Raw genomic sequence first — 25,794 nt, 5'->3', positions numbered from 1 at the left:
TTTTGTCAGCATCTGCTGTCGAAACACTAGCTGGGGTCTTTGCATTCGTCTTGTACGAGCTTCGGGGTCAGATTTCTCGTCCCGTCATGGTCTGCATTGCTTACGGTCGTTGTTCGCTAAGAGATGGTGGGATCTCGGCGTTCGTGGAATTGGACAATTGTGCTTAATTGGATGACAAGGGACTCTCTAGCGGATGATACAAAAGCTTTTCCAAATCAATCCGTGCTTCATGCATCATGCTTCCAAGGGGTATCACGTATCTTCTAGTATCCAACGCCAGCGCTATGCTCTGCGGGAGTCTATTCCCTTTCTCAAAGCACGTCCCCATCAACCCCTTCGCCACCGCCACCGCCGGCCGCCGCCGCACTCGCAGTCCCCACCCCTTTATCCGCCATTTCCTCCCTTCCCCTAATCTCATCTTCAACGAAGACCCCCAAGCCCCCAAACGCCTCCATCATAGCCCTAGCACAATATTCCCCCACGTCATACCCCCCAGCCGTAATCTGCGCGTCGCTTCTCGCGTTGTCCAACCACGAATGCTCATAATGGTCCCGCAGATAATAATACTCAGGCTTGATCACATACCCGCCGAAGGGATCGTATTGTTTCTCTGGCGCGGGTTGGACGACGCGTTTGAGCCCTTGGATCGAGAAGAGAGGGGCCGGCGGCGCCATTGTCGACTTTGGCGGCGGCTTGTTGGCGGGACCTTTCGGCGGCCGTTCGACGTGCCGTGGATTTCTTGAGGACGACCTTTTGGGTTTCGCGGGCAATGGTATCTGCATCCCCGTCGCCCCTCGCCATCATATCGACCATCTCCCTCCTGCCCTCTTCCTTCTCCCTGCGCTCGTCCAGCTCTTCGTTCCGAGCCGCCTCGCGCCGAAGACGCGCTTGTTCCCTCTGCGCGGCGAACTGGGCCTCCGTGTTTGCGTTTTCCTGCGACTCGATCGCGGCGTTTTGCTTGATCTCTTGCTCGTTCTGCCTCTTGTACGCATCCAGCTTCTTCTCCGTCTCCTTCACGTCAACCCCCTGCAGCAGATTCCACGTCAGGTTCTCCACCTCCTCCAGATAATTGTTCCAGTCTCTCAGGCTCTCAAACTCTTCTTCCCGCTTGTTGAACACCCCCATGCCACCCTTCTCCTTATGTCGACTTCGCGCTCAATGTGCAGATCCTCGAAGGTTTGCCTGCGGAAACGGGCTTTGCGTAAAGTGCGGGCGCAGCCGGCGACGGGGCAGGGGGCGGGGCCGTGGGAGAAGATTCGGTCGACGCAGGATTCGCACATCTTGTGGTAGCATTCGGGGTTCACGAGGAAGCGCATGGATGGGTTGAGGTAGCGGGAGGATTTGCAGACAGGGCAGATGTCTGGGGGTGTGTTCTTGTCAGCGATTGTTTAAGTGTAGAAACAGTCGGTTGGAGACTTCTCACCATCTTCATCTCCTGGGCGACGTGGAGCAGCTCCATTGCGGGCGGGTGCTCGCGACATACTTTGTGACTGAGACTGTGAACGACAGGAGTTAAGTCACCGTCAATGGCTTTGTATTGACTGTAAGGCTGACAAATCTTGGCAGCGGAAATTGTTCCGCACCTGGAGCCTATATCTCATCGACGGTTATATTCACCTTTACATATTGTAAATATGGCAGAAAACAGCATGAAGATAAGAGACAGCTTAGCCGATCTAGAGAAGTATCGCCTTCAGCTAGAACAAAACATTGCAAAGCTTCAGGCCTCCCTCCGCCACTGGCAGACATGGGAGATCGAGTATGAGGGTATGAAAGAAGAAATACTGGAGCTTGGCGAGGTTCATTCATGCTCTGATCTGGTACATGGAACCACTCTCCCTAGGGTGGGAAAAAACTATCTCACTAGAATGTAGGAAAACATTGGTGATGCTCAGAATGAATTACTGACACCGAAAGGTGGGCAAACACATCGCAGCAACCAAGGGTTCTCAGACTAATGCGCAGCAGAGAGAAAGCTGCTTCTGCTTGATGACAGAGGCAATGTTCGGGAAAGCCAGCAAGTGATTGGGCTGCTCTCCAGGCGTATCGACTGTAAGATGGACGACCATCCTTTCTTTCCCTGGTTGCATTCTTATTGGAGTCAGATGTACAACAGAACATCAGAACCATTTCCTCGCTTTTGAACACAGCACAAGAGAAGTATGCAGCTACACAAGTCCTAAGCCAACCCGAAGTCCGGAATGAAGAAGGTCTGCCTCTGACGGAGATTCACGAGGAATTAGATGAGGAAGGCAATGTCACATGTAAATCCTCGATTGCTAGTCATCTGTCTTCTAGCTGATGGTTCTCCCAGCTTCTTCTATATCTGAGCCCGGTCAGGCAGCACCTCAACTCCTAGAAAGCCTCCGCAAAGCCGGTGTGAAGGATCTTCCATCAAACGCAGAGGAAGAAGGCCACTCCGTACAAAATCCAGAAAACACCCAGCAAGCGCTTTCGGACAGTAAACCCAAGGCAGACTCCGCGGAACTCAGTCCAAACTTCAGGGGAGCTAAAGGGTCCGATTCCTCGGATGTTAAAGCAAGTGAAGGGGGAAAAACTCGCAATCCCAGGAAAAGTGTCAGCTTCACTGCAGACACCAAGACAGAGAGCTTGCTTGAGCACAAAAGTAAGACCAAGATTCCAACTGTGAAGTCCGTCGACCGAGTCATCCCAGTGGACGGATTCCCGGAAGATGAGGCGCCCCGCCGACAACCAGTCATTCCCGTGAACGAGTCCTCAGAAGATGCGGCTCTCCGCCGGCAGATGATACAGTACAGCATGTCAGAAGTCAACAACATAGTAGCAGAAATTAATATTGATGATGAGGCTAGCAATGCCTCCTATTCTGACACTGGTAGCGAAGAAATCCCTGACGATAGCAGCCTCGATGAAGATGAAGATAAGTTCGGGAGGACCAAGCGGCGCGTGCTCAGTGATGACTATCTGGCCGAGATGCGCGCATTGGAGCAGCGATTAGGTGCGAAAGCTATCCAAAATGTTGGTCCAAATGCACCACTAGAGGCCTCAACATTGGCAAGCGGTCAGGAGAAAGTAGAGCAACGGCCAACACAATCCACAAGCAACGGTGTCAACAAAGCACTGAAGCCTCCTGCCAGCAAAGGCGTCCGCTTCGCCGAAGAGCTCGACATCCAATCCAGCCCGCCTCCACCCGCTAACGCTCCATCACCCACAGCATCCCAGTCTCCCACCCAACCCAAACCCATCCACGCCAACACAGTCATCGAGCGGCCTTACTCAGCCACCTCCACCACGCCCGCCGAACCCGACGAGTTCGACCCAGCCTTGCTCCAACAGGAAGTCAAAACCGAATACCACAAGATGCGCAACCGCATGATACAGCGCCAGGGCGGCTTCACGGCGCCCGAAGATGGCGCAGAAGTCCCACTCACGGAGGCCGAGGGCGGGCCGAAGAAGATGAGTAGGTTCAAAGCTGCGAGATTGGGAAGAGGGCCGGCTTAGGAAACAGACGTCGGCGGCAGGCCCAAGCATGTTATCCTTACGCATCGCAGTCGTTTCGGAGTAAGCGTTCCATAGCGTTGTCGCCAATACCCTTTCATAAAACACACATGATACACGTACCACCTCCTGACAACCCCTTTTCCACAACGCCCGAGAGCGAACCTCGGTGATTCTCAGGGCGCGTTGTTCGTCCTGTGTATATTTCTACCATGATCCCGGGAACATGATGCACCCATGCCCTCCGGGCAGACTATGACAGGCAGACCTTCTCTCGCGAGATGTTTCAACCTGCCCTTGTCACACCGTGCACGCTTCCAATATCGACGAGGTTCCTCCAGGTGGGCTCTCTGATGCCATGTCCTTCCCCCCCCTTGCGCGGGCGTTTCAAGATTTGGCTCTTCGTTTCACCCTCCACAATTCGTTCGTACAATAAATACTGTTGGAGAAAATCGATTCTTTGATATTTTGAAAGTATTGAAAGACGCTAAATAGGGAGATGTTTCCGCTTCTACATGTAGTTACTAGTAAAATCCAATCGTCACGCGCGTAGATCATGCAGCTCGTCAATACCGGTGGTAGCCATTCTGAAATGGTATCATCGAACCACTTCATTGCCCCCTTCCTCCTCCTTCTCCCCATCCAACCAGATCTCATGCCCATCCCCTTCCCGGACCAGGCCACTCAAAAGCCAACCCACCCCCGCGACGACAGCCAACGCCCACCAAACGGCCCCAACAACTCCCACCTGCAATCCCTTCCCATAACCCCACCCCCCCAAGATTGGCCCTACCGTCCTACTCGCACTACTGACGCTCTGCGCAATACCGTGAATGGTACCCAGCACACTTGGGTGTGGGGAGCAGTTGTTGATAAGGATGATGGTAGCGGGTAGGGCGAATGTGCGGCCGACGACTTGGACCAACAAGACGCAGCTTAACGCGAGCCAGACCAGGATACCGGAGGCCTGATTCGGTGGAGCAAGGGAGGAGTGGATGATGGAGAGGTATGGCGTCAAAGTGTAGGTGAGTGGGAAGAGGCAAAGACTATAGCGAAAGCTTCTCAGGGTTCCGAGTCTTGCGTTTACAGCCGGGTAGACAAGAAGCTGTAGGCTTATTCCAATGACGCCAAGGACAGCCATGGCGAATCCGACGCTGCGAGGAGGCATCCCTAGTCCGCCCGTGAAGCCAAAAGGCAGGGATTGCCGTGTGTGAGAAGGTGGAGATGGGCTCTCCGGATCGAAGCGGGGCGCCGAGAGATGTATGAACCAGAGATTGTTGAAGGTACCGATGTGGAGAGCTAGAATCGAGTGGCAGAGAAGGGTGCAGAGGACGTTGCGGGTCCAGATGCGGGACAATGGCAGTTTAAGTCTTGGCTTCGGTTTCTGGGTAGGTGATTTGGGGAGGCGCGATTCGAGTTCGTACGAGTCAAGCCGAGAGCCATCCATTGGGGAGCCCAGGTCATCGTCAGCATTGATGGCGGTATAACGGTGAGTGTTTTGGCAAAAAAGGTAACGGAAGGCGTTGACGATGGAGTGACCGAGGCGGAGACCCAGGTCTGGTTGGTCTCGTATGGCTTCGAGTGTCTGCAAGTTTTGTAAGTTTCGAGCTGGTGACCACTTGTCGTCGGTAGCATACCTCTTCAAGCCCGAACACGACTCCCATGGCAGAAATGAACAGAAAGACCGCACTCATCAGATTCGGAAGAGCATAAGGCCAATGCTCCAGCCAAAAAACCCCATTCTCCCCTCCAAACAGTGACTCGCCCCCAAAGACACTCGGATAACTCCTCACAGGATCTGAAAGCAATCCACCCAAGATTGGTCCAATAATGACTCCTATTCCCAATGTCAGTGGCAAACGTAAACAGCGTTCCACCAAACGTACCAATATTAAAACACATCGGCAGCAACAGAAAGGCCCTCGACTGGAACCTCTTTTCCTTTATAATCTCACTAATCATCGTTCTCATAACCCCCACATTCCCATTCAACGCGCCCCCCAACGTTCTGCAAACCATCGCCTGCCAAAACGTCCTGCTAAACCCGAACCCTACACAACTGACCGCTGTCCCCGCCAATCCAATCAACAGCACCCGTTTTCTACCACCCCACTCCGCATCTGCCATCCTTCCCCACAGTATAGCAGTCACGAACTGCGCGGCGGTAAAGCTGCCCTGCAGCATACCCGCTTGGGCCGAGATTGTGGAGGGAGGGAGGGACGGATTGAAGGATTTGAGCTGGTAGAACATATAAGCTTGAAGGGATGTCTGTGTCAGGGGTTCGGAGAGGCGGGCGAGGGTTAGGATTGCGAGTTGGGACTTTTTGGGAAGATCGCGCCAGGCTACGGGGCCGGGTTTGTCTTGTTTGGTGGGTGTGTGAGATGGAGATGGAGAAGTAGGTGGGGCTTCGTCTTCATCGAGGAAGGAGGCATGGCGGGCTATACTCGATGGACGAGGAAGTATGGTTGGACGCTGAGGTTTCCCCTCCTCTTGCGCTATGGGGACATCTTCTTCGTCGACGTCGTGCGTGACGTGTTGAACAACATGATGCTGCTGCTGAGATGTCGAGTCGTGGGCGAAGTCTCGTAACCTGATACTATCTGATGCATTGGGATGTTCAAATAGTCCAGCTCTTGCTACATCCTCGTTTATTGAGGTATCCAAATTCGAGATTTCATTTTCCAATGAGCTTGACCGCATAAACGTTGTTACGGCTTATCTTATCGGGAAGGCTTGGCGTGAGATGCTTGGCGGGGGCGGGGGGGGTTATCAGGAGGGATATTGGATGAAGGTACAATAGAAAGCAGATTTGCATGAAATACTTGTATGGACGGCATGAGAGGAATCATCTCTGTTGTGGGCAGACAGTCTCTCTCCCCTCGTGACTCCACTGTGCTTTAACAGTCCGTCATAGCCGTTATCGGCACCCTTGCTAAAAGCATTAACATTGTACTATCAGACATCGAGCAATCATTAGTAGCCGTTAGTCTAGCAGCGACCAACGCACACCGGTCACGTCAGCCCACAGATATTGCATCAAAGACAACAGAATAATCTTGAAGAGCTAGCTTTTTTTCATCGGTGTCTCGATGGATTTTTCGACCTTTGAAGTCATATCAATGCCAACGCTGAGGTCAACCCGTGGTCCAAAAGATCCGTACTCTTCCTGACCCATACCGTCCTTTTGTCATTCTATGGCGCCCTGATCCTTCCAATGCATCGTCACGCTGAATCGTCAAGTCGTCAAATCGGTCGGAAAAGCGCCTCCTTCAAAGAGCCTTGATCCTCTGCCCGCCCTCCCAAGTGTCTCCTGCCTCCAGGGTGTTCCAGCTGACACTTCCAGTCTCCACACATATGAATCTCTTGTATGCATCCTCAGGCGCCAAGTCCGACATCGTCTTCGATTTTTCGATCCATGGGTTCCACACTACAACATCAGGCAACATATCCCGGGTGAACTCGAACCGAGGCTTATCCTTCTCAATGATGGCGATCTCTTGAGATGGGTCCACGTGGTAGACGCGATCGACCTCAGAAGAGACAGTGATGGCTCCTGACTCTTCCTTTTTTCCGCCGCCTACTTTGTCTGCGAAGGAGACCTTTTCGAGCCCGGAGACTGAAACATTCGAGATGTTCTATGTGGTACTCGCGGTCAGCCTGCTGTTGAGATGCTTCGTTCTCGCCGTCTTTTCCATCGCATCCTTAGTCCAAGAGACTTACATCAATTGCCCAATAGCTATGTAACAGCGTCTGAAACTCGAAGTCTTTCTCTCCGGTGTTTCTTATCGCAAGACTGGTCTCCAGATCATCCCTGCCCAATGTTACAGAATAGGTGATACCGAATTGGTAGTCCTTCCACTCCGACGGGATCTTGTCCAACATGGTATTCGAAAGACCAAAGTCCAGTTTCACTGAGGAGTCTCCGCTGCTGTTGGGAAGTGTTGAGGACTCAGAAGAAGATTTTCCAAGGTATTCCCATTTGCTTGTGCGAGCAAAGCCATGTTGAGGGAGACCCTCAGTTGCTTTATTGGAAGATGGACCGAAGTTCTGGATGAGGCGGTCAGCAAATTGTCGCGCAAGGTAACACTAACCCACGATGTTTTTGCAGTCGCAAGTCGTGAGTGGGAATCGAAGTCATGGGCATGCTTACAGGAAAGACCAGAGGAATACCACCCCTCACAGCTTTTGAGCCATCAAGGTGGGCTTTGGAGCTGACGAACAAGTTCTCCTTGCCCTTTGCCGTCTTCCACGAGAGGACAGTAGCGCCAAAGAGGAGGACCTCGACAGACTCGCCGGTGGGCAAGCTTGCAGTGACCCTAGAGTTGTCTTCTGAGATGGAGACCTGCGGGGTAGGTATTGTGGGAGAGACTGGGATAGCGGAGGGTTTCTTAGAGCGTTCCATGATATTTGATGAGGTTGAAGGGTGCTTGCGTGTAGAAGAAGTTGTTGGTCTGAAAGAATAGAGAGGAAAGTAGATGGAAGCTCGTAGAAGCTTTTTGATGATGATGATGATGATGTAGATGTAGGAAGAGATTCCCACTAATAGAAGCTTTTGCAAGGAAGTGAAGGCCGGGAATGGGGTCGCACCGTTGCCCCTGCCACCATCGGATCTTCGAGTGGGATGTACGCGAGAACTTGAAACACTTTCTTCCTCTCGCTTATGCAGGGGTTGAATTAGGGCTTCCCTCCACTTTGCTATTTTGACCAAGATATTATGTATCTTCTTGCTAATGTCACTCATGAGTTACACCTCAAGTAAGCAGAAGCCTGTGTAATTAAATATTCGGCCATAGCTACCAGTGGCAAAGAGCAAGTCCGTCCAAGGAATGAAGTGGTCCTTCAAGTCTTCCAACGCCCCGCTGAAGGATGCTTTGAAACAGCCAGGATGAGACATGGCAAATGCAAGGAGTGCACGCTGTCTCAAGTACACGATATGTTACATAGATATGTGACGACGACCTGCCTCGTGGACTTCCTTTACAGACTCGAACAGAATCCCAACCATTGCTCTCTCTTCCTCAGGTCCAAATGTAACTCGTTTGATGTTGTCCAGCATGCTTTGGAATTTTTGAAGGAGTCTCTGTGCAGTTGGGCTTTCTCCTTCTGTTTCAACGACGCCGCTTGCCTCACGTTGGGCCTCACTATCACGCCGGTTGACCCCAAACTCGCGGTCCTCGTTGTGCGTTGTAATTCTATTCTCTGGTTGATGATCTGCTGATAACGAGTCACGGCGTTGGAGTTCCTGCACTCTGGATTGTTCGTTGATTGCCTCAACATTGCCCTCATTGGCCGAAGAAGCCGTGGGCGTCGGATCTGGACGCGTTCCGATGTCTTCTGATTCCGCGCTGCTGCGTTGCAGCCACCTGAACATGCCTCTTCGCGGGGTCTTCCCTAAGGCAAGCCACTGCCCTCCTTTGCTAGAATCTGGTGAGGCTGCAGGAGACGTGTGAGGACTGTTCGTAGTGGATCCACTCAGGCGATCTGATACTCGCATACTCTTGCGCAGAGCGCTAGCTTGGTCCTTGTCAGCCTCCTCCAGTTTGAACTGGCTGTTACGCGACCCTCGCGGGCGACCGATAGATTTTTTGGCCGTCGTTGGCGTATCCTGTTCTTGGCTTGACAACTGGCTTGCTTCCGAGTTTCTGAGACAGTCCGCAGGTATCTGTTGCGCTATAGGTGTCTGTTCTACCCCTTCAGTGCTCGTAGAGATAGATGGCGGTGCGGACAGCTCCCTCTTGATCTGTCGAGGAAGGACTGAATGCAAGCGATCGGCTTCGCGCACTTCGATCATGACGCAGTCAGCCACCGTCTCACCGGGCCTTGGGATTTCAGCGGCCGCCCGAGAATCCGAGGAAGCTAGCGAACGTTTTGTCTTCTTGTTCGCACTGGGTGAGTCGGCATTGCATTTCCTCTTCTTGGTCGCTCCCCATGCTAATGGCTCCTTTTCGTCCGGCTTTGCTGATTGTTGTGAAGCACGTTCCATCTCCGTAAAAAGTTGAGCAGTGACCTGGTCGTCCTCGACAGAGAGATGCGACGAAGCTTCGCTCTGGAATGAACTCGAAATATCGTTGGGCGGGTTGTCATTTTGCTCAGTAGTTTGTTTGTTCCGTGATGGCACCGAGGCAACATCGACATCGATGCCAAAGTCGGACCTGAGATCGGCATCAACAGGTACTTGCGGTGCCTTCAAGTCTGAGCCATCTTCTTGATCATTGACTGGAATTGAGGCGTCCACAACAGCGCTAATAGATTCGCCGTTAGATGAGTAGTCTGTCGCACGTGGCAGCCTTTCGTCAGGGAGGCGGTTGCCGGGATCTTCCTCTGCATTCGCATCCAGCTGCACCAGAGCATGGTCTTCATGTGCCAGCGGTGTATCAGCCAATTGATTGATTTGCAAATGGGGTGAGATGAAAGGAGGTGCAGACGGTCGGTCGTCATCAGAGCGCCGATCGCTCGACTTCTTCGAATTGGGTGTAGGCGAAGACCCAAGGAACTCATTCATCGAAGCATCTGGGGGGTAGGTTGGACTAGTGTCCTCATCTATGGCAGAGCCTGGAGCTGGATTCTGGGTAGACTTGAAAAGGAGCTTTGGTAGCATTAGATCTGTAGGTCGGGAAATGCTTCGCGGGCTCGATCTGATCTCTGGGAACATTGCAGCTGCTTCGCGGCCTTGGCGCTCTTTGACCTCTTTCTGGCGATCTGTCAGATATTGTGACTCAACCGTTTCAGGAAGCAGAGGTGATGATTCGATGGCAGCGAACTGAATTTGGGAATCATCGTGTCGTAAGCATGCCTTTGGAGTAGTCTTGACTGCCTGTCGTGCTGGAGATGGTAAAGCTTGAAACCCAGCAGCTATTCTGGTTTCCGGACTGAGCGGCACGCCTTTGATAGTATCTGAAATGCGTTGCAATGAACTTATTGACGGTGGAAGTCGAGTAGGGGATACGACAGGCTCCAGTTGAATTTCCTCTTCATCTTGGGAGTCGACGAAATGCAAAGGCGAATACAAGTCCTGGGAACGTCAGCTCTCGCATTGAAAGCAGCCAAGCAAAGTCCACTTACCTCCTCGCCATCCAATTCCGGAAAATTAGGTAGTCGAAGCTCAGTAATAGGCCTGAGCTTTCGCAGTATGTGTCTTAATTCTTCGGGATACTCCAGAGTACCTTCACCACCAAAGGTGCTGTTCCACATGACTATGGCTTCATTAACGACTGCTTTATGTCGGCTCCTAAAGCCGGCGACCACAAGTTCCTGAATGCTGAACAAAAATCTAGTATCAAAGACGACGGAATGCTCAATCGATTTCACCACATTTGTCCACAACTTGTTGACCTGGAGCGAAGCATGTCAGCGGTGCAGAATTCAGTTTTGGTGGAGCACCTACTTCAGAATAGAGGGTCCTGAATGGGGACGATGGGCTCAGGCTTAGAATGCCGGTCGCATCCTCGATCCAGGGAGCCAGTCCCTGTTGTATGCGAAAGAGGACCACGCCTGTGAGCTTTGGCGGACATGAAGCTATCATCTTGGCTGTAGCTGATATGAATTTGATAACTGTGGCCGATGGCAGCGTTTCTAGAGAGGCGTAAGAATTGCTGAGTAAAACACCTACCATAGAGTACAGTTTTTCGAATGGATCCTGGGAGGTGATCTTAGGGACTACATGGGTCACTCCCCAAAGCCGGTGCTGAGCACGTTCCATCAAGTGTGGAGACGGTGGCCAGTGTACTGCCTCTAGCATCAACGTAGCAGCGGCGAAGACGGACTCGTCACATATCTTGTCATCTCTGCTGATAAATCCCGCCAACGGTTCAATTATGACGATGCCAATGGCCTCATCACCAACATCCTTTCGCAACGCGTCGATAATGTGTGTATATAATTTAGGCCACGTAGATCCACTACAATTGCAACGGAGCTGAATACCAAGCTCTAAGATCTTGACGGCCTCCCTGAACTCATGACCGGGATATTGAGGGCTGTTATTGTGGAGTTCGTTCTGCTGAGGCTGCTTCAGCGCCAAGGAGGTGCCTTCTGCAAGAAGCCTCCAGAACGTGACGTCGGCTTCCTTCTGATGAACCCCGTCTAGTGTTATCAGACGACCAAAGCTGCGAAGTATGCCAAGCTGTGTCCCTCTAGACGCTGCTGCTTGTAGTGAGATATTTAGTACGGCTTTGAGAGTGTCAATGTAGCTTGTTGCAATAGGCACATGTTGCACATTTCTGAGCAGTAAGTTCAAGAGGTGCGTTACCGGTGAATTGAGAGAACCAGAATCTCTACTGGAGCGGCTCGAAGGAGTTTCAGCTGCTTCATAGGAATCCTGCGAGGTTCGGACCAAACGCCGCTCCAAGAAAGGTATACTTCCAATCTTAGCTACTGCTTCGTTAATGAGTATCTTGATCTTCTCAAATGTCTCGGACTGGTCTGCTTTGCTTGCGATGTCTATTGGTAGAGTATTTCGCTCCCTAGCGAGCTTGGAGTTGCTTCGCTCCAATAGAAGCTTGATTTCGTTGACAATTTGTGCAACAGCATTCATAGCATCCATTGATACTTTGACTTCCTTCCTACCGGCATCACCCAAGGCAAAGGTGAAACTCCGCCAAGCTAGTATTATAGGTGCGTCTCCATCCTGGGACAGTTGCCAGTCAGCATGATCGAACAATCTGTCAAAGACCTGCAATACTCTGGCCGTCCTCAGCCGGATCCATTTTGGATCGAGACATGGTAGATCTTCCGGGTTGATGTGTCCATAATTTGCCCTGTTCTCGTCCCATATCTTTGGCTTCCCGTTCCCTGAGCAAAGTGAGGACAGTACATCGCAAGCGTGATTAATATCGTTTTTGCTGGCGATGAAGCAGCTTGGCAGGATTTGAGAGACGTAAAGATCCCAGTATTGATCCAGCTGAGCATGTGTTGCGGTCGGTCGTAAAGCATAGTATAAAAGCGTGCAGTAGGATGAGCGAGCGACTTGCTTTGCCTGCTTGGAGTTCTTGTCGCTGGATTTTCGCTCCAATTGAGAGACAATGGGTTGCCGGAGCATCTTAGCCATAGAAGTTGAGGTCGATGTGTCCAGACTGGTGGCAAAGATGAGGCGATTCCAAGCACTATTAGCCTGTAGCTTGGTCTGTCCATCGCTAGAATTGAAACACCGTTGTATGACTACCAGCCAAGCTTTGAGATGTTCCCAACTTTCGAGCTGGCGCCGGCGACTGCGAAGAAACAGAATCACAACGCTCCAGATCTGGGGTACATGGATCCCGTCTTCCTTCGCATTCGCCATTTCGATGAGACGGGAGGATAGGAAGTCCACCACTTTCCTGCCATCTGCAGATGCCCTGTTGAGTACCTCGAGGCAGGCTTGTGACACTGCACTTGTTGTTCCAAGCTGCAGACCGGCGTCCACGCCAAATGCGATTGCTCGAGCACGAATATCCTTGATTGTGCTCAGAAGACCAGAGACAAGGTGGTTGATCCAACTTCCTACGCGGGAAATCATCAATGGTTTGACCTGGCCAAGCAATCGTTGGTAGATCATCAGTCGATGTCCAAGAATACGATTGCCCTTTACCCGAGCATTCACAACGTCCAGAGCCGAAATAAGCCTATTAACTCGGTCGATGGTCATATACTTGGATGCAAACTTCTGCTTCTCGAGCAAATGCATGTAGTGAGAGACTAGTGTCTTCGGGGACGCTTCGTCCTCAAGGCTCGAGATTGATCGGTCCAGGATGAACGAGCAGAAGTCCTCGGGAAACATGGCTGCCATACTGGGTGTGCAGAGGAAGATGATAATCAACTTGAGAGCTGGATAGGTGAGTTGTAGATCCAGACTTCCATCTTCTTCGTTCTTGGCCGTGACATCCCGCCGGATGTATCCAGTGATTTCAGCCACCTTTTCAGCCAATTCTTGTTCCTCTGGAACCTCATCGTAGACACTCAAACACGCCAGTAGAGTTGAATAGGCATCAAGTCGAGAGGAATGTGAGGCAGACGCCAAGTGCTGGGTGGTAGAGCGAAGCATGGCTGGGAGGTTGGTATTGTCGAAAGCGAGCGGTTCATTGCTCGAAGGGTCTCCGGCGTTGTCCGTGCAGGCTTTCAGAATTGATTTGGAAGATTTGCAGTCCTTGGACCGTGGGAGTTGTCGTATCTGACCGTCTGAGTCGGACTCCGGACCGTCAACAGAAAATCTGTGATATTGCGTGCCTAACAGTGTAAATCCTACTTTCTTCTGGGCTTTCCCTGTGGAGTCTTTGAAGTATTCTGCGGAGGAAGTAGGTGATTCATCGGGCGTGTCAAGAAGAACATACCCCGTTGAAGTGGTCCCGAAGCCATGAGTGGGCGAGGCTTTGGCAGTGTTCTCCTTAGGTGGTGTAGGAGGGCGTGCAGCTATTGGAGCCAGTCCTGGAGCGAAGCCCGCCATGATTGATCTGATTCATGCAATTTTCCATTGAACCTTGCTCACACCCAAGTAGCAGCTCCTTGAGTCGTTGCCCTGCAAAGCATAACATTTACATGAAGAATGATCAGTACTGGGCGGCGCCTGCTCATACTCACCTACGCCAAACACGAAAAACGCGTGCACGTCAAGAATAATTTACGAGTCATGTCGGATAAACCTCGGGCACTACTCGAGTCAAAGATCAACCCCCACGCCCTTCTCGCCATTGAACATCCGTCTTATGGACTCAACCCCACCAATTTTGGAAGCAACATGGGAACAGGACTGCAACTTAACGGCATAGGTAAGCATAATACTTACGGGAAGTTAGGGGAAGTGTAACAGGGAATGTCTAACTAGAATGCGAAATTGAAGCCAAGAGAGACGAAATTGCAAGGCTCCTAAGTATCCTCGAGGTCGATATAGAGGAACAGTGTCTACCTCAGAAAGGTAAGAAGCTAAGCCTTGGTAATGGCCATGGCATGAAAGCCTAAGAATGCACTTCTAGAGAAACTCAAGAAATTGGAGCTCCTTAAGTCAAACATCACTTCAGCGGAAGATGCTGCGCTTTTCGCTCAGAAGGTAATTAATGTTTCGATCTACTTGAGACGTATACCCTCTAACCGATCGTTTGTTAGGGAGTCCAGACTTTGTGCTTTTACGCATTCGAAGATTCGGAACCTAAAGATGGAACATCTCGGGTGGCCTTGAGGTGTATTGCCAACATTCTCTTGCTGGAGAGCAAGACACGTCAGACATTTGTGCAAGAGGGAAACGCTATCAAGGTAGCAAGAAAACTAAGCGTACATTTCTAACTATCATGAGCAAACACTCCCTGCTGAGTCCCGCGTTAGGATAGTCAAGAGCACGAACTCTTGTGTTCTCGGATCCTTTTCCTGTTGACGTATGACACCACCTACAACTTTGACAGTCTCTTCGACGACTTCCCTTTGGCCGAGAAAATACACGAGGTAAGCTGCTTGCGCTCCGCCCAGGTCACCAGGTATTTTGCCGCTTACGACACACAGAATATCAGTTATGAGGCCGAGCAATTCGACAGAAGTCCAGCAAGCAACTCTCGATCTCTCTCCGGCTGGGCCCCACTGACGGAGACCCTCAAACTATTGTTTAATCTGACCTCTTTCTATCCCCACCGAATCTCCGCCTTTGACCGTACAGTTTCCCCAATTTTGGCGATCCTCAAAAACATTCAACTCCAGACACCTGTTCTGCAATCGCCAGTAACCCAACTAATTAATACCCTCCTCAATCTTGACCTCCAAGGCAAGGAATCTGAAAACGCTCCAAATGATAAAACATCTTCGTTCTTCCCTGATCTTGATCCAAACACCAATGTCAGCCGGCTTGTAACAATTCTCGACACCGCCATCCGCACCATCAGAGAAGAACTCCTAGAAACCACTGTCATTCCTCTCATCACTCTCCTACGCCGCACCTACGACCTAGCACCTTTCTCTGTCAAGACGCATATGCGATCGACTCTCCTCCCTTCAAACGAAGAACGCGCTCAGCCTTTAGGGAATTCAGACACATTGGCTTCGTGCTTGCTTCGGCTGTCTACCTCGGCAGTAGCACCAAATGTTCGCGAAGGCATTTCAAGCCTCCTCTTCGAAATATCTAACAAAGACGCAACATCATTTGTGCGAAACGTGGGTTACGGTTTCGCTGCCGGATTCTTGATGACGCATGATCTGCCTGTACCAGACACTGTACACAAGGGTGAAGACGGAAGCGACGATCTAGAGGGAAAACTAACTACTGTAGATGGTAAAGAAATTAACCCTATCACTGGCCAGAGGCGCGACATGGAGCCTCAGGATTTTGGGCCAGAGATGACTGACGAGGAAAAGGAAAGAGAAGCAGAAAGGCTATTCGTACTGTTTGAGAAGCTGAAAGCTACGGGGGTTGTTAACGTCTTGAATCCAGTGGAGCAAGCCTTGCAGGAAGGCCGATTCGAGGAGGTGGACTGACTCTTCCGATGAGTAAAGATCCAATTTCATTTGTCGACGAAATTGTATTCTAAGCAATCGCACAGACTTCTCCACCTTTGACCATGCGATTTGCGAGTCCCCTTCTTCTCAGCCTTCTCCACGCTCATATGCGGAGCTGCTCTGAGGATAGTCAAGGGCACTTCAGGTCAAGAGCCGCACTTTTTGTAAGCGACAAGCGTCCTCGGCGCTGAGTCTTATGCGACACGTTTCGCTTTGTGCTCTATTGTGTGGATAGATCATAATGTTGGGGCACGCAATGTCTGATTTCTTGCGGCTCCATATCTCAGACTGCCTCCATGCCGCCATTCTGTCAGCCAGTTCCCTTGTGATCTTCAACCTCCGGATTTGAACCTCTTCCTTTCGTGACCATGCCTTTCCTATCCTATAGCCATTTTCTTTGGATTTTCGTATTGAGAGCGTTTGCCGTCACCAGCAACGCTGACGTTACTCCACAATATAACGAAGAACTCGCTGCTAGGGCTTCGGTAGCACCAGGTATTACGTAAATCTCCCTCCAAATAAGCAGGCAGTGAAGACCAAGAGAGTCTCTGGGTTCTTGGATGAAACATCCGTGGACTAACCATTCTGTCTATAAGGAACGTGACGAATCTCAACAATCGATTTGCAGACTTGTCCCTCGATTACTTCTCAATTAGGTCGGAGGGCTTCACCATAGATCAAGTTGCCCTTGGTTTCATAAACGCAGTCAAGCGTGAAGCGATCAAAGACTGCGATCAGTACATAGCCAGCTATACTTTCACTGATACGGAGTATGCGGACGACCCGATACGTATCCAAATCAATGCTGCAGCAGGTGGTCCTGAAGGGCAGCTCGTAAGTGCACTTTCGGAGCAAGTCCTTCCTGGTTGAAACCCTTGGTATTGAGCCACAAGACACGTCTCGCGAGCAGTAGGCCGGTTTCAGTCCCTCAATTTGTTTTGTAGCCTAGCTCTTTTACTCCAAAAAAAACATTCTGACTTCGAAATGTGCAGGTCCGTTGCAATCTTGTGTATGCGATCAAGACCCTTGCCATCGATCTCATGACCCAAGAGATTCTGTATGGGGCAAGATTTACCGAGTCGTATCGCGGCCAGCTTCTTTATGTTGGTGTATTCGACAACAAGAACGATGTACCTTCGCTAGAGCAATCCAGCAACTCTTGGGCCGACCCCAGCGAAACATTGGCACAAGAAAGGCGGGCGCTGAGCACTCAATCACTGAACGCAACGAACTCTTCCACCACTCTCCTTGCCATGACAGGGTCAAATGATGTCGAATATCGAATCGAGTTCGACTTTCGTAAGAACCGGGTCCCGAAAACCGCCATCTTCTCGGCGATACTGGAATTCATGATGACACTAGCGCAGCTAGACAATGACGACCAAATCGAGAATGTCAGCCAGGCGACTTCCACTGATTCATCATGGATCTTTGTCATGCATAATTCAGAGTCGAGTGTTTCACTGGAGGGGTTTCAACTAGTAGCGATCCTAGAGGGTATTGCACGACACGCTGTTCATTGGGGACGTTATGTAGAAATGACTTTCGATTTCTTCGTCAACAGGGAGTTTGTCGCTGGGGGTTGTGTAACGGTGCCAAATCGGTCTAGGGCGTGGTGTCAAGGATTGAGGGAGGGAGGTCCGCAGTCATTGGTCAAGAACTCGTCATCATCCTCAGGGAGTGACCTGATTCAGACCTAGTTACCAATATATTGAGCCGCGAATCACAAGTGAAACACTTATGAATCTAGAAGAGAAGCTTTTTTAGATGATGGGCACGTGACTTGACCTCAGTAGCCAAGCAATTCCAACTCCACATTTTCTACGAGCACATGAATCGCCATACATTCGCCCATCTTCGACGCATCTCCTCGCGATGTGTCTAACGACTGCGCAGGCTTATATGCACAGCCACGGGTTTAACACTCCGCCATGACTGCTGTGATCAGTGAAGCCGGACGTTGCTCCGCAATGCCTCATTGACCATGCCTTCTATCGATCGAATGGACTCGAGGGTCTTATCGGTCGTACCGTATCAGCAACCGACCAGCCGAGAAGTTGTCCTGTGAGTCTGATATCTTCTCTGTCGCTGTGCAATCTACTCATTCTTCCTCAGTCGTCACAACAATGCCGTCGTTGTCTATGAACCCCAATCAGAACGTCTAGTCCTCCGCGACGCCTCCCATGGCCAGCTCGACCTAACATTATGCCCTACATGCCGCCAGCCGTTGCGAGGAGAGCGAAGTACGGGTAGTCAAGAGCATGGTGGTCCGGAACCAAGTCAAACTGGGGGCTTCGTTCATCGAGATTACTTTCGGCTACATCAGAGCCTTTACGGATCGCCAAACTCCACAGCCCCGCCTTCTCCACGGAGAAGACTGGTAGAGCCGGTGAGACCTCAGAATAGTTCCCCGAGATCCCCCGACCAGCGCGCGTATGTGGATAGCCCACCGGCTTCCCCAGCCGCTCCGCCTGGTATCTCGGAAACCGCCTTCAGTCCAGGGTACTTTCAGAGATGTTACGTGGTGGAAAAAGAGCTTGGAAAAGGAGGGAAAGGAGTCGTGTTGCTGGTCACACATCTCTTAGATGGAAACGAAATAGGGCACTTCGCTTGCAAGAGGGTGCCTGTGGGAGATGACCGAGAATGGCTCAAAAATGTGCTCATCGAAGTCCAGCTTCTTCAACAGCTTGAGCACAAGCATCTGGTGCGATACCATCACGTGTGGCTGGAAGACGTGAAGCTGTCGAACTTCGGGCCGAGCGTGCCATGCGCTTTCATCTTACAGCAATATTGCAACGCTGGAGACCTCCACGGCTATGTGTTGAATTCGGCCAAGAGAGCAACCTCCCCTCATCATCTCAAGGAACGCGTTAGACGCCGCTCGAAAAACCAACCCGAACCGCCTCAGGATTTGTCTGGTCGAAAGCTCCCGCTCGAGGAAATCTACTCGTTCTTCAAAGACATAACTTCGGGTCTGAACCATCTCCACATTAACGGCTACATTCACCGTGACCTAAAACCGAGCAACTGCCTGCTACATGATGATGGCACAGGAGAAAGACTAAGGGTATTAGTCAGTGACTTTGGAGAAGTCCAAGTAGAAGATATGGTACGGAAATCTACTGGTGCCACGGGTACCATATCCTACTGCGCTCCAGAGGTACTACGCCGTCAATCGTCTGGTGTGTATGGCAATTTCACAAGGAAGAGTGACATCTTCTCTCTTGGCATGATTCTCTACTTTCTCTGCTTTGCACGATTACCTTACAGCCATGCGGACATTCTTAACGAAGAGAATGAGGATCTAGATCAGCTGCGAAACGAGATTACCACCTGGTCAGGCCTTCACGAGGAGAGAAAGCTTCGGCCTGATCTGCCTGAACAGCTGTATACGTTCCTCAGACGATTGCTCTCTCTTGATCCTGAGGGAAGGCCTACTGCAGAAGCTATACTACTCGGGATAAAGACCAACTCCGGACTCGACAGGATCTCGGACTCTAGGTCCAGATCGGCAGGGCTCATGTTCGAGGACCTAAGGAATGATTCCAGGATCTCGCCTGTCGACAGTCCTAGACCGTCTACGCCGGCTCGAAGGATGTCTACAGGCTTCTCTCGACCAGGCGGCCCTGCCCAGCTTCGACTGGCGTCTTTGCACAAGGAGCGCAATCAATCCCCAACAGCACCAGCACGAGAAGGAGAGAGCGACCATGCGGAAGCTACGAGTCCTGGAGGAAGTCTAGTATTGAGTCGGCAATTCCCTTCGCCCACCAGGCATGAGATGCCACAGCTTACCGCACCTCCGGCACAGAGGTCTCGTTTTTCGAAGGTTGACCTCCAAAGTCAGCTCGCACGGCGGACCCTGAAGATCCTATTCCTGCTGCTCAAGATCGTCTCTGTCAACATATCTTGTGCGCCGATGGCTGCCAATCCTATGGTAGCGTACTTTCTGCTGGGTCTGGCTGCGCTTGATCTCATCTTCAACAGTCCAAGGCCTGGAACGTCAGTGGTACTTGTGGTTTTACATGTCGCTATTCTGCTGGCTGCCTCTTGGGCAGGTGTACTTTGTATGTCTGGCCCGGACTACCGGCAAAAATTGAAGATTGAATACTAGATACCCAGCATAGTCAGATAGTAAGATGTAACGTATATGATGAAATGCACCCCATATCATTAAATGCCGATCCATTTCAGATCTCTGATGGCTCAAATTAATGGCTGGGAAACATAGTATTTTTACTTGGAGTGAAGCACATCTCCAAGCGGGCTTCTTTTTGAGGAGCCACCACTCAAATCTGGCTAGGTTTCCAAGCTCCGCCTCTCTTTACCGGCTCGTTATGATGCTGCAGCAGGTAGATCAGCGCCATGAGTCTTGGGGAGTTGTTTTGTCTCTCTGTTAGATGATAAGCGCACTGCAGGCCGATCTCGCCATTTGCCTTGCAAGACTCATATACCATGTTCACAAAATGCGCTGTTGCCATGCAGAAGATGGCAATTGCCTTGGTAGCAAGCTAATGAAGCGACGGGCTTGATCCTGTTTCAACGTCCCAGGACCATGTTTGAAGAGGATTTTTGGCGGAGATGATCCCTGCCGTCGATCTTAGGGCTATACTACTCTAATACATGTCAGCAACCAAGGTTTTTGGGGTTGACAGTCTTGGCATTTCCAGCCCCGCGATGACAGCCCAGCCCTCTCGCGGCAGGGATACCTAAGTATCAAATCACCATCCACTGCCGCGACACAAATACAGGCTTCTTCCATTCCATTTCCCGCAACTTTCCGACTCGTACATATCCTTAACTTCTGATTCCTTTGCTGACCTGTTCTCACACACACACAACCACACGTCATCCTTTGACGCAAGACTGTACAGCAATCAAGCATCCTACTTTACACAAAGCTGCTCTACCGTTGGACTAGCCCCGACCGACGAAGATCCCTCCATCTCAGACATTGCCTTCAGTACATTAGGACAGCCGGGGCCCAGCTTCTAAAGCTCATCAGAACCAACTGCGCCAAATTCACACCCAGTCTGCAAGTCCTGCAGCTCCCCGGATACCAGAATCCGGCTTGTTTGGCCTTCCACCCAACCAATCGCTAGACCCATCAATCCGGTCTCCGTCCCGATAATTACAGCTTCATCTTCGCACCTCAGCTCATCAGCCGCTTGCTATACTCAAAGGCATCGGCCTACATCTGCGCACTAGCCGCCATCGACATTCAGTCAATACTTTGCGATGCTCGGGTACATCTTCTTCACCTTCTGGCGGCTGTTCCAGATCGTCACGCTCATTCCTACATTGGGCATGCTTGTAAGTTCAGATGCCATTGTCCCATTCATCACCTTAGGCCTGGACTGACCCAAGCTAGGCATACTTCGTCAGTGTCAACCAGAAAGCAAATCGACTCAGCCCAGCCTCTATCTTGTAAGAGCTCCTTACCCTAAATCAGGCGCAGATTTGGTGCCTGATACTAACACATTCATCTTGCAGGACCCTCTTCATCGTCTCCACCCTCGCAGCCGTATGGGCGATCGTCACTCTGTTCCGCCGCAAATCTACCCAAAGATCCACCCTCTATGTCGCCTTCGTCGACCTCTGCTTCGTCGGCGCCTTCATAGCCGGCGTCTACGAACTTCGCGGCATCGCCAAAGCCAACTGCTCCAGCATCAGTGATAGTGGCCCAACATACCTGAGCGTGGGAACCAATGGGGTCTCGGGATCGAGTGGAATCTCAGCCAGTGTCAAGAGGGGCTGCGCAATGCAAAAAGCGAGCTTCGCGTTCGGCATCATGAACTGCATCTTCTTCTTCATCACATTCATGATCTTGCTCTTCATGCACAGGACCAAGGATGATGATAATGTGCAGTACAAGACCGAGGTGACTAGGAGGAGGAGGAGTCATGACTCGAGGTATGCCATAACTTTATCAACAGGTGTTTTCCTGAATTTTTGCTGACTCTTATGTACAGGCGCGGACATTCACGCAGCGGTGGTGGCGGATCAACTCATCGAAGGAGCTCGAGGGATAGCAGACGCTACTATGTCTAAGAGGGCCGAGGTCGTAATTGCAAAGGGGGCATGGGAGAGAGGATATCTAACGGCTGGACACCACTATCGTTTCCTCAAATGTCTCATAGTATCTTGGTCTTGATTGCACCGCAGTATCAGAATTATCCGCGCGATCTAGCGAAGCGTTAAGGGAGTCAGATGGAGGATGTCCTTCGTTGACAGAGGGCCGGCAATTGGAACTACCTGATTCTGTAAATCTTTACAAAACATTCATTATCTATCACGATCCCCGATCTCTCACGCCTTTTGCTACCAGCTCTGCTCCACATGTTTTGACCATCGTCTGCGGAGTAGGTGGGTCCTATCCTGCGTCCCCAGCGTAGCCCCTGCAATCCGTCAACGATAGCGTCACCGGATGCATGAGCAAGCACCATGGCGTCGACACACCGACAGGCGTCGGGAAAGCTGCCAGAAGAAATGGCAGTCCGAAGCTATTTCCCTCCTCCAGTCCTCCATACACCAAAAAAAGAGATATAAAGAGAAACCTTCTTTTCGGCCATTAGACCCTCTCACCGGAATCACTCTTAATCGAATGAAGGACGAGGCAAAACGCGGAAACAATGACCGTGCAATTCCTCAGTACCTGGTTCCAATCTCGACCACGTCTCGAAGATGGATATATTTTTGATAATAATGATGATAATAATAATAATAATAATAATAATAATAATAATAATAATAATAATAATAATAATAATAATAATAATAATAATAATAATAATAATAATAATAATAATAATAATAATAATAATACTAAGAATAATAAGAATAATAATAAGAATAATAAGAATAATAAAAATAATAATAAGAATAATAAGAATAATAAGAATAATAAGAATAATAAGAATAATAAGAATAATAAGAATAATAAGAATAATAAGAATAATAATAATAAGTAATATAATACTTGTCAGGACCAGCATAGGTGCGATATCAGTATGGGTGAGGTAGAACGAGGATAATAAGGCTACCGAACTATGTATGTGGGAAGGAGGCATGATATGGTAGGGGATGCCTCCGCCAAGGCCCGCTAGCCATAGGGCTGAGTGGTGTGTCAAGGGTACGCTCGTAACACTACCCCCCCTCTCAATAGCCATGGCCCCCATGGCTGATAGACCGGAGATGCACGCCCATTGCTTGCCCTGTGTCTCCAAACATCCATAGTCCCGGCAGACCTTGACTGAAGAGGATTTGCCGAGGTGTAGTGGTAGCAGTCAAACGTCGGATGGTTTCAATTCGTTCAAAAACACCATATCCGAGGTTTTGCCGGATCGCATGCTGGTCTTGACTGTGCCATCCATCCCTGCCACAGAGATCCTGGAGATGTTGGCTCTATCTTGCCTGCGTGCCAGCAAGATTCTCCGAGTTCTTCTTCTTGCCCAGTCTGCTTGTTATAGTCCTCCACTTTTTTCGCCTTCAACACCTACTGGCAGCCCGGCCTGGGAGCGCCACTATAGATTTGCCCTGCGTCTCCCATACTCTTGCCATCAAGTCCATCGATAGAATTAAAGAAAATCCAACGCATACATGTGTCATGAATCCACCTCCAACACCCGTTGGCAGCCTGGCCTGGGAGCTGCACTGTAGATTTGCCCTGTGTCTCCCATGCTCTTGCCATCAAAATCCATCCTCTATTCCATCCTTTGTCTCAACTCATAGCTATCTTACTTGGTAGTTGTCCACTGTATCCATCCGCTTTGTAAGCCTACCGCCTCGACTGCCGGTCCCACGTACCCGCTTCGACTGCCAGTACCCTGTAGACCTACCCGTCCTAAGCTGCCAGTCCTATATACCCGTCCTAAGCTGCCATAGCGAGTACTCAGCAGCCAACGACTTGACTGACGTAGACGACTCCCATAACTCAAGCACTTACCAATTCGTGGGTTGGTAGGGAGGTAGGAAAAGAATTAAATATGTTGAATGCCATTTGGTAGCAGGCTCACTATGTGTGTTATCGACATGCTCAATAAAGAGGTCGAATCGTAGTCGTTTCGGGGCTGTTCCCGTCGCCTTATAGCAGGCTCACTGTAAGGTATTTTGATGAGTTCTTTTCGATTCGCTAATCCTACGAATAGTCCAGCGGTGCTTTATCCCTCCTGCTGTCCAGAGGCCGTTCCGTCATATCGAAACGAATTACCCGTTTAATAGGCTGACCCAAAGATACGATGCCTCAAGTTTCTATCTTAATCTTAATCGATCGTGGTATCTTGATCTCAAGTTAGTATCTTGATAAAGCCCTTGCCAACGCGTTTGTTTATTAACCATTCGTTCGCTAATCCGAATAGGCGGGGCTAATTACCGAATCATACTTCGAAACTATGAATCCTTACCGAATCATACCCCTAATTACTGAATCATACCCCTACATCAAAATTTGGGGTATGATTCGGTAAGGATTAATTGCTTGGGGTATGATTCGGTAATTTATCAAACTTGCTATGTAGACTATTGGGAGTGAAGACTGTGTGTGTGAGTTACAGACTGGGTGTAGATAGGCTGAGGGGTCAAATTTAGCCCACTGTTAGCAGCAGCACCTACGAGGGCCCTATGACGGCCCTACGGGGGCCCTATTTAGGTCTAAATAGGGGTGTCTGGCTATCAAGCGCAAAAAAAGCCTGGTCCCGGGGGTGTCTGCGCTTGACAGCCAGACACCCCTATTTGAACCTAAATAGGGCCTCCGTAGGGCCGTCGCAGGGCCCCCGTGGGGGCTGCTGCTAACACCCACTCGGCTTTCGTCTGATATATTCGAACAATGGCCGGGAAACATATGCTGTCAGGAAAGCAAGAAAGAGATGGTCTCGTAAGCTGGTAGGTCACCCATTAAATACGATCGGAGATATTTCCTCTTTTCTATAATCGCATGGCCCAGGTCGCGAATTTTCTCCTTTGCGAATTTTATCATGAATGGTAAATTATCGAATCATACTCTAAGTAATAACAAATTACTAAATTATATTTCTAGGGATATAATTTAGTAATTAGAGATATAATTCGATAAGGATTTATAGTTTCGAGGTATGAATTAGTAATTAGCTCGAATAGGCGTAAGTGTACGTTAATTAACCCGTATATATTTCTCTTCGTCGAGTATACGAAGAAGTCTTATTATAATATTAGAATTAGTATAGATACGATATTAGTATAAGTAAAATAGAACGAGAATAATAAGACTATCGAATTATATATATGAAAAGAAGATATAATATAATAGAGAATATCTTCGCTAAGATACTAGGCTATAGAACTAAGTAATATATTAAGAATACGCTCGTAATAGAGACTTTAATAAGAAATTAAGTTAAGTTATTATATCTTAAAATAAGTTTATTAAATAAATAAATCGATTTTAAAGAGCTTAAATAAAATAGCGAAACGATTTTAATAAATAGTAGTTAAGAAATAAAGAAGATATTAAATTATTTATACGACTAGCGAATCGAAAGAAATAGCTAATATTATCTTATATTTTTATATTTAAAATATATATTAATAATATTATTTATAACTTTATTTATTATAATATCTAAGATTTAAATAAAGTTTTAATTAGATAAAAAACGATTAAGTAATAATTAATTAAAGATATTATTCTTTATAATTAATTATTAAGCTTTCTTATATATAACTTCTTTATAAGATAAGATACTCTTTAAGCGAAGTAAGTATACTTAAAAAAATAATTATTTAAAGTACTTATAGTCTTCTTAATATCTTAAACGTTTAAGAGATAAGTATATTAAATTCTTATAAAGAAATAACCTTATTTTAAACTTTATAGTAAAAAAATTATTCTTAATATTA

General features: G+C 49.3%; 10 protein-coding genes across 10 annotated transcripts; 6 read left to right on the top strand and 4 right to left on the bottom strand.

The window, feature by feature from the left end:
- Window positions 1-567: 567 nt before the first annotated feature.
- HO173_005959 (uncharacterized protein) lies at window positions 568-1,481 on the bottom strand (the record flags this gene model as incomplete). Its single annotated transcript, XM_037307871.1, has 3 exons — window positions 568-1,147; window positions 1,279-1,360; window positions 1,424-1,481. The coding sequence occupies 3 exons, from the start codon at window positions 1,479-1,481 to the stop codon at window positions 568-570; spliced, it is 720 nt and encodes a 239-aa protein (XP_037165131.1).
- A 153-nt stretch (window positions 1,482-1,634) lies between these two features.
- Window positions 1,635-3,480, top strand: HO173_005958 (uncharacterized protein; the record flags this gene model as incomplete). Its single annotated transcript, XM_037307870.1, has 5 exons — window positions 1,635-1,820; window positions 1,875-1,917; window positions 1,969-2,052; window positions 2,106-2,264; window positions 2,315-3,480. 5 exons carry the CDS (start codon window positions 1,635-1,637, stop codon window positions 3,478-3,480), a joined length of 1,638 nt encoding a protein of 545 aa, XP_037165130.1.
- A 595-nt stretch (window positions 3,481-4,075) lies between these two features.
- On the bottom strand, window positions 4,076-6,177 carry HO173_005957 (uncharacterized protein; the record flags this gene model as incomplete). The annotated part of the gene is made up of 3 exons (XM_037307869.1): window positions 4,076-5,062; window positions 5,115-5,314; window positions 5,364-6,177. 3 exons carry the CDS (start codon window positions 6,175-6,177, stop codon window positions 4,076-4,078), a joined length of 2,001 nt encoding a protein of 666 aa, XP_037165129.1.
- Window positions 6,178-6,746: 569 nt separating this feature from the next.
- On the bottom strand, window positions 6,747-8,218 carry HO173_005956 (uncharacterized protein; the record flags this gene model as incomplete). The annotated part of the gene is made up of 3 exons (XM_037307868.1): window positions 6,747-7,112; window positions 7,198-7,524; window positions 7,628-8,218. 3 exons carry the CDS (start codon window positions 8,216-8,218, stop codon window positions 6,747-6,749), a joined length of 1,284 nt encoding a protein of 427 aa, XP_037165128.1.
- A 195-nt stretch (window positions 8,219-8,413) lies between these two features.
- On the bottom strand, window positions 8,414-13,894 carry HO173_005955 (uncharacterized protein; the record flags this gene model as incomplete). The annotated part of the gene is made up of 3 exons (XM_037307867.1): window positions 8,414-10,489; window positions 10,540-10,809; window positions 10,862-13,894. 3 exons carry the CDS (start codon window positions 13,892-13,894, stop codon window positions 8,414-8,416), a joined length of 5,379 nt encoding a protein of 1,792 aa, XP_037165127.1.
- A 99-nt stretch (window positions 13,895-13,993) lies between these two features.
- On the top strand, window positions 13,994-15,903 carry HO173_005954 (uncharacterized protein; the record flags this gene model as incomplete). The annotated part of the gene is made up of 6 exons (XM_037307866.1): window positions 13,994-14,216; window positions 14,288-14,362; window positions 14,421-14,494; window positions 14,551-14,715; window positions 14,767-14,883; window positions 14,941-15,903. The coding sequence occupies 6 exons, from the start codon at window positions 13,994-13,996 to the stop codon at window positions 15,901-15,903; spliced, it is 1,617 nt and encodes a 538-aa protein (XP_037165126.1).
- A 389-nt stretch (window positions 15,904-16,292) lies between these two features.
- Window positions 16,293-16,794, top strand: HO173_005953 (uncharacterized protein; the record flags this gene model as incomplete). The annotated part of the gene is made up of 2 exons (XM_037307865.1): window positions 16,293-16,426; window positions 16,521-16,794. 2 exons carry the CDS (start codon window positions 16,293-16,295, stop codon window positions 16,792-16,794), a joined length of 408 nt encoding a protein of 135 aa, XP_037165125.1.
- Window positions 16,795-16,964: 170 nt separating this feature from the next.
- Window positions 16,965-17,624, top strand: HO173_005952 (uncharacterized protein; the record flags this gene model as incomplete). Its single annotated transcript, XM_037307864.1, has 1 exon — window positions 16,965-17,624. One exon carries the CDS (start codon window positions 16,965-16,967, stop codon window positions 17,622-17,624), a length of 660 nt encoding a protein of 219 aa, XP_037165124.1.
- A 284-nt stretch (window positions 17,625-17,908) lies between these two features.
- Window positions 17,909-20,035, top strand: HO173_005951 (uncharacterized protein; the record flags this gene model as incomplete). The annotated part of the gene is made up of 2 exons (XM_037307863.1): window positions 17,909-17,988; window positions 18,040-20,035. The coding sequence occupies 2 exons, from the start codon at window positions 17,909-17,911 to the stop codon at window positions 20,033-20,035; spliced, it is 2,076 nt and encodes a 691-aa protein (XP_037165123.1).
- Window positions 20,036-21,159: 1,124 nt separating this feature from the next.
- HO173_005950 (uncharacterized protein) lies at window positions 21,160-21,972 on the top strand (the record flags this gene model as incomplete). The annotated part of the gene is made up of 4 exons (XM_037307862.1): window positions 21,160-21,234; window positions 21,293-21,348; window positions 21,415-21,834; window positions 21,894-21,972. The coding sequence occupies 4 exons, from the start codon at window positions 21,160-21,162 to the stop codon at window positions 21,970-21,972; spliced, it is 630 nt and encodes a 209-aa protein (XP_037165122.1).
- Between the last annotated feature and the right edge of the window lie 3,822 nt (window positions 21,973-25,794).

Source organism: Letharia columbiana, assembly GCF_014066305.1.
Source record: "Letharia columbiana isolate WasteWater2 chromosome Unknown Sc0000017_s0, whole genome shotgun sequence".
In the NCBI taxonomy this organism is placed as follows: domain Eukaryota; kingdom Fungi; phylum Ascomycota; class Lecanoromycetes; order Lecanorales; family Parmeliaceae; genus Letharia; species Letharia columbiana.
The sequence above is the reverse complement of the archived record's forward strand: the minus strand, read 5'-3'. Positions and strand labels throughout refer to the sequence as shown.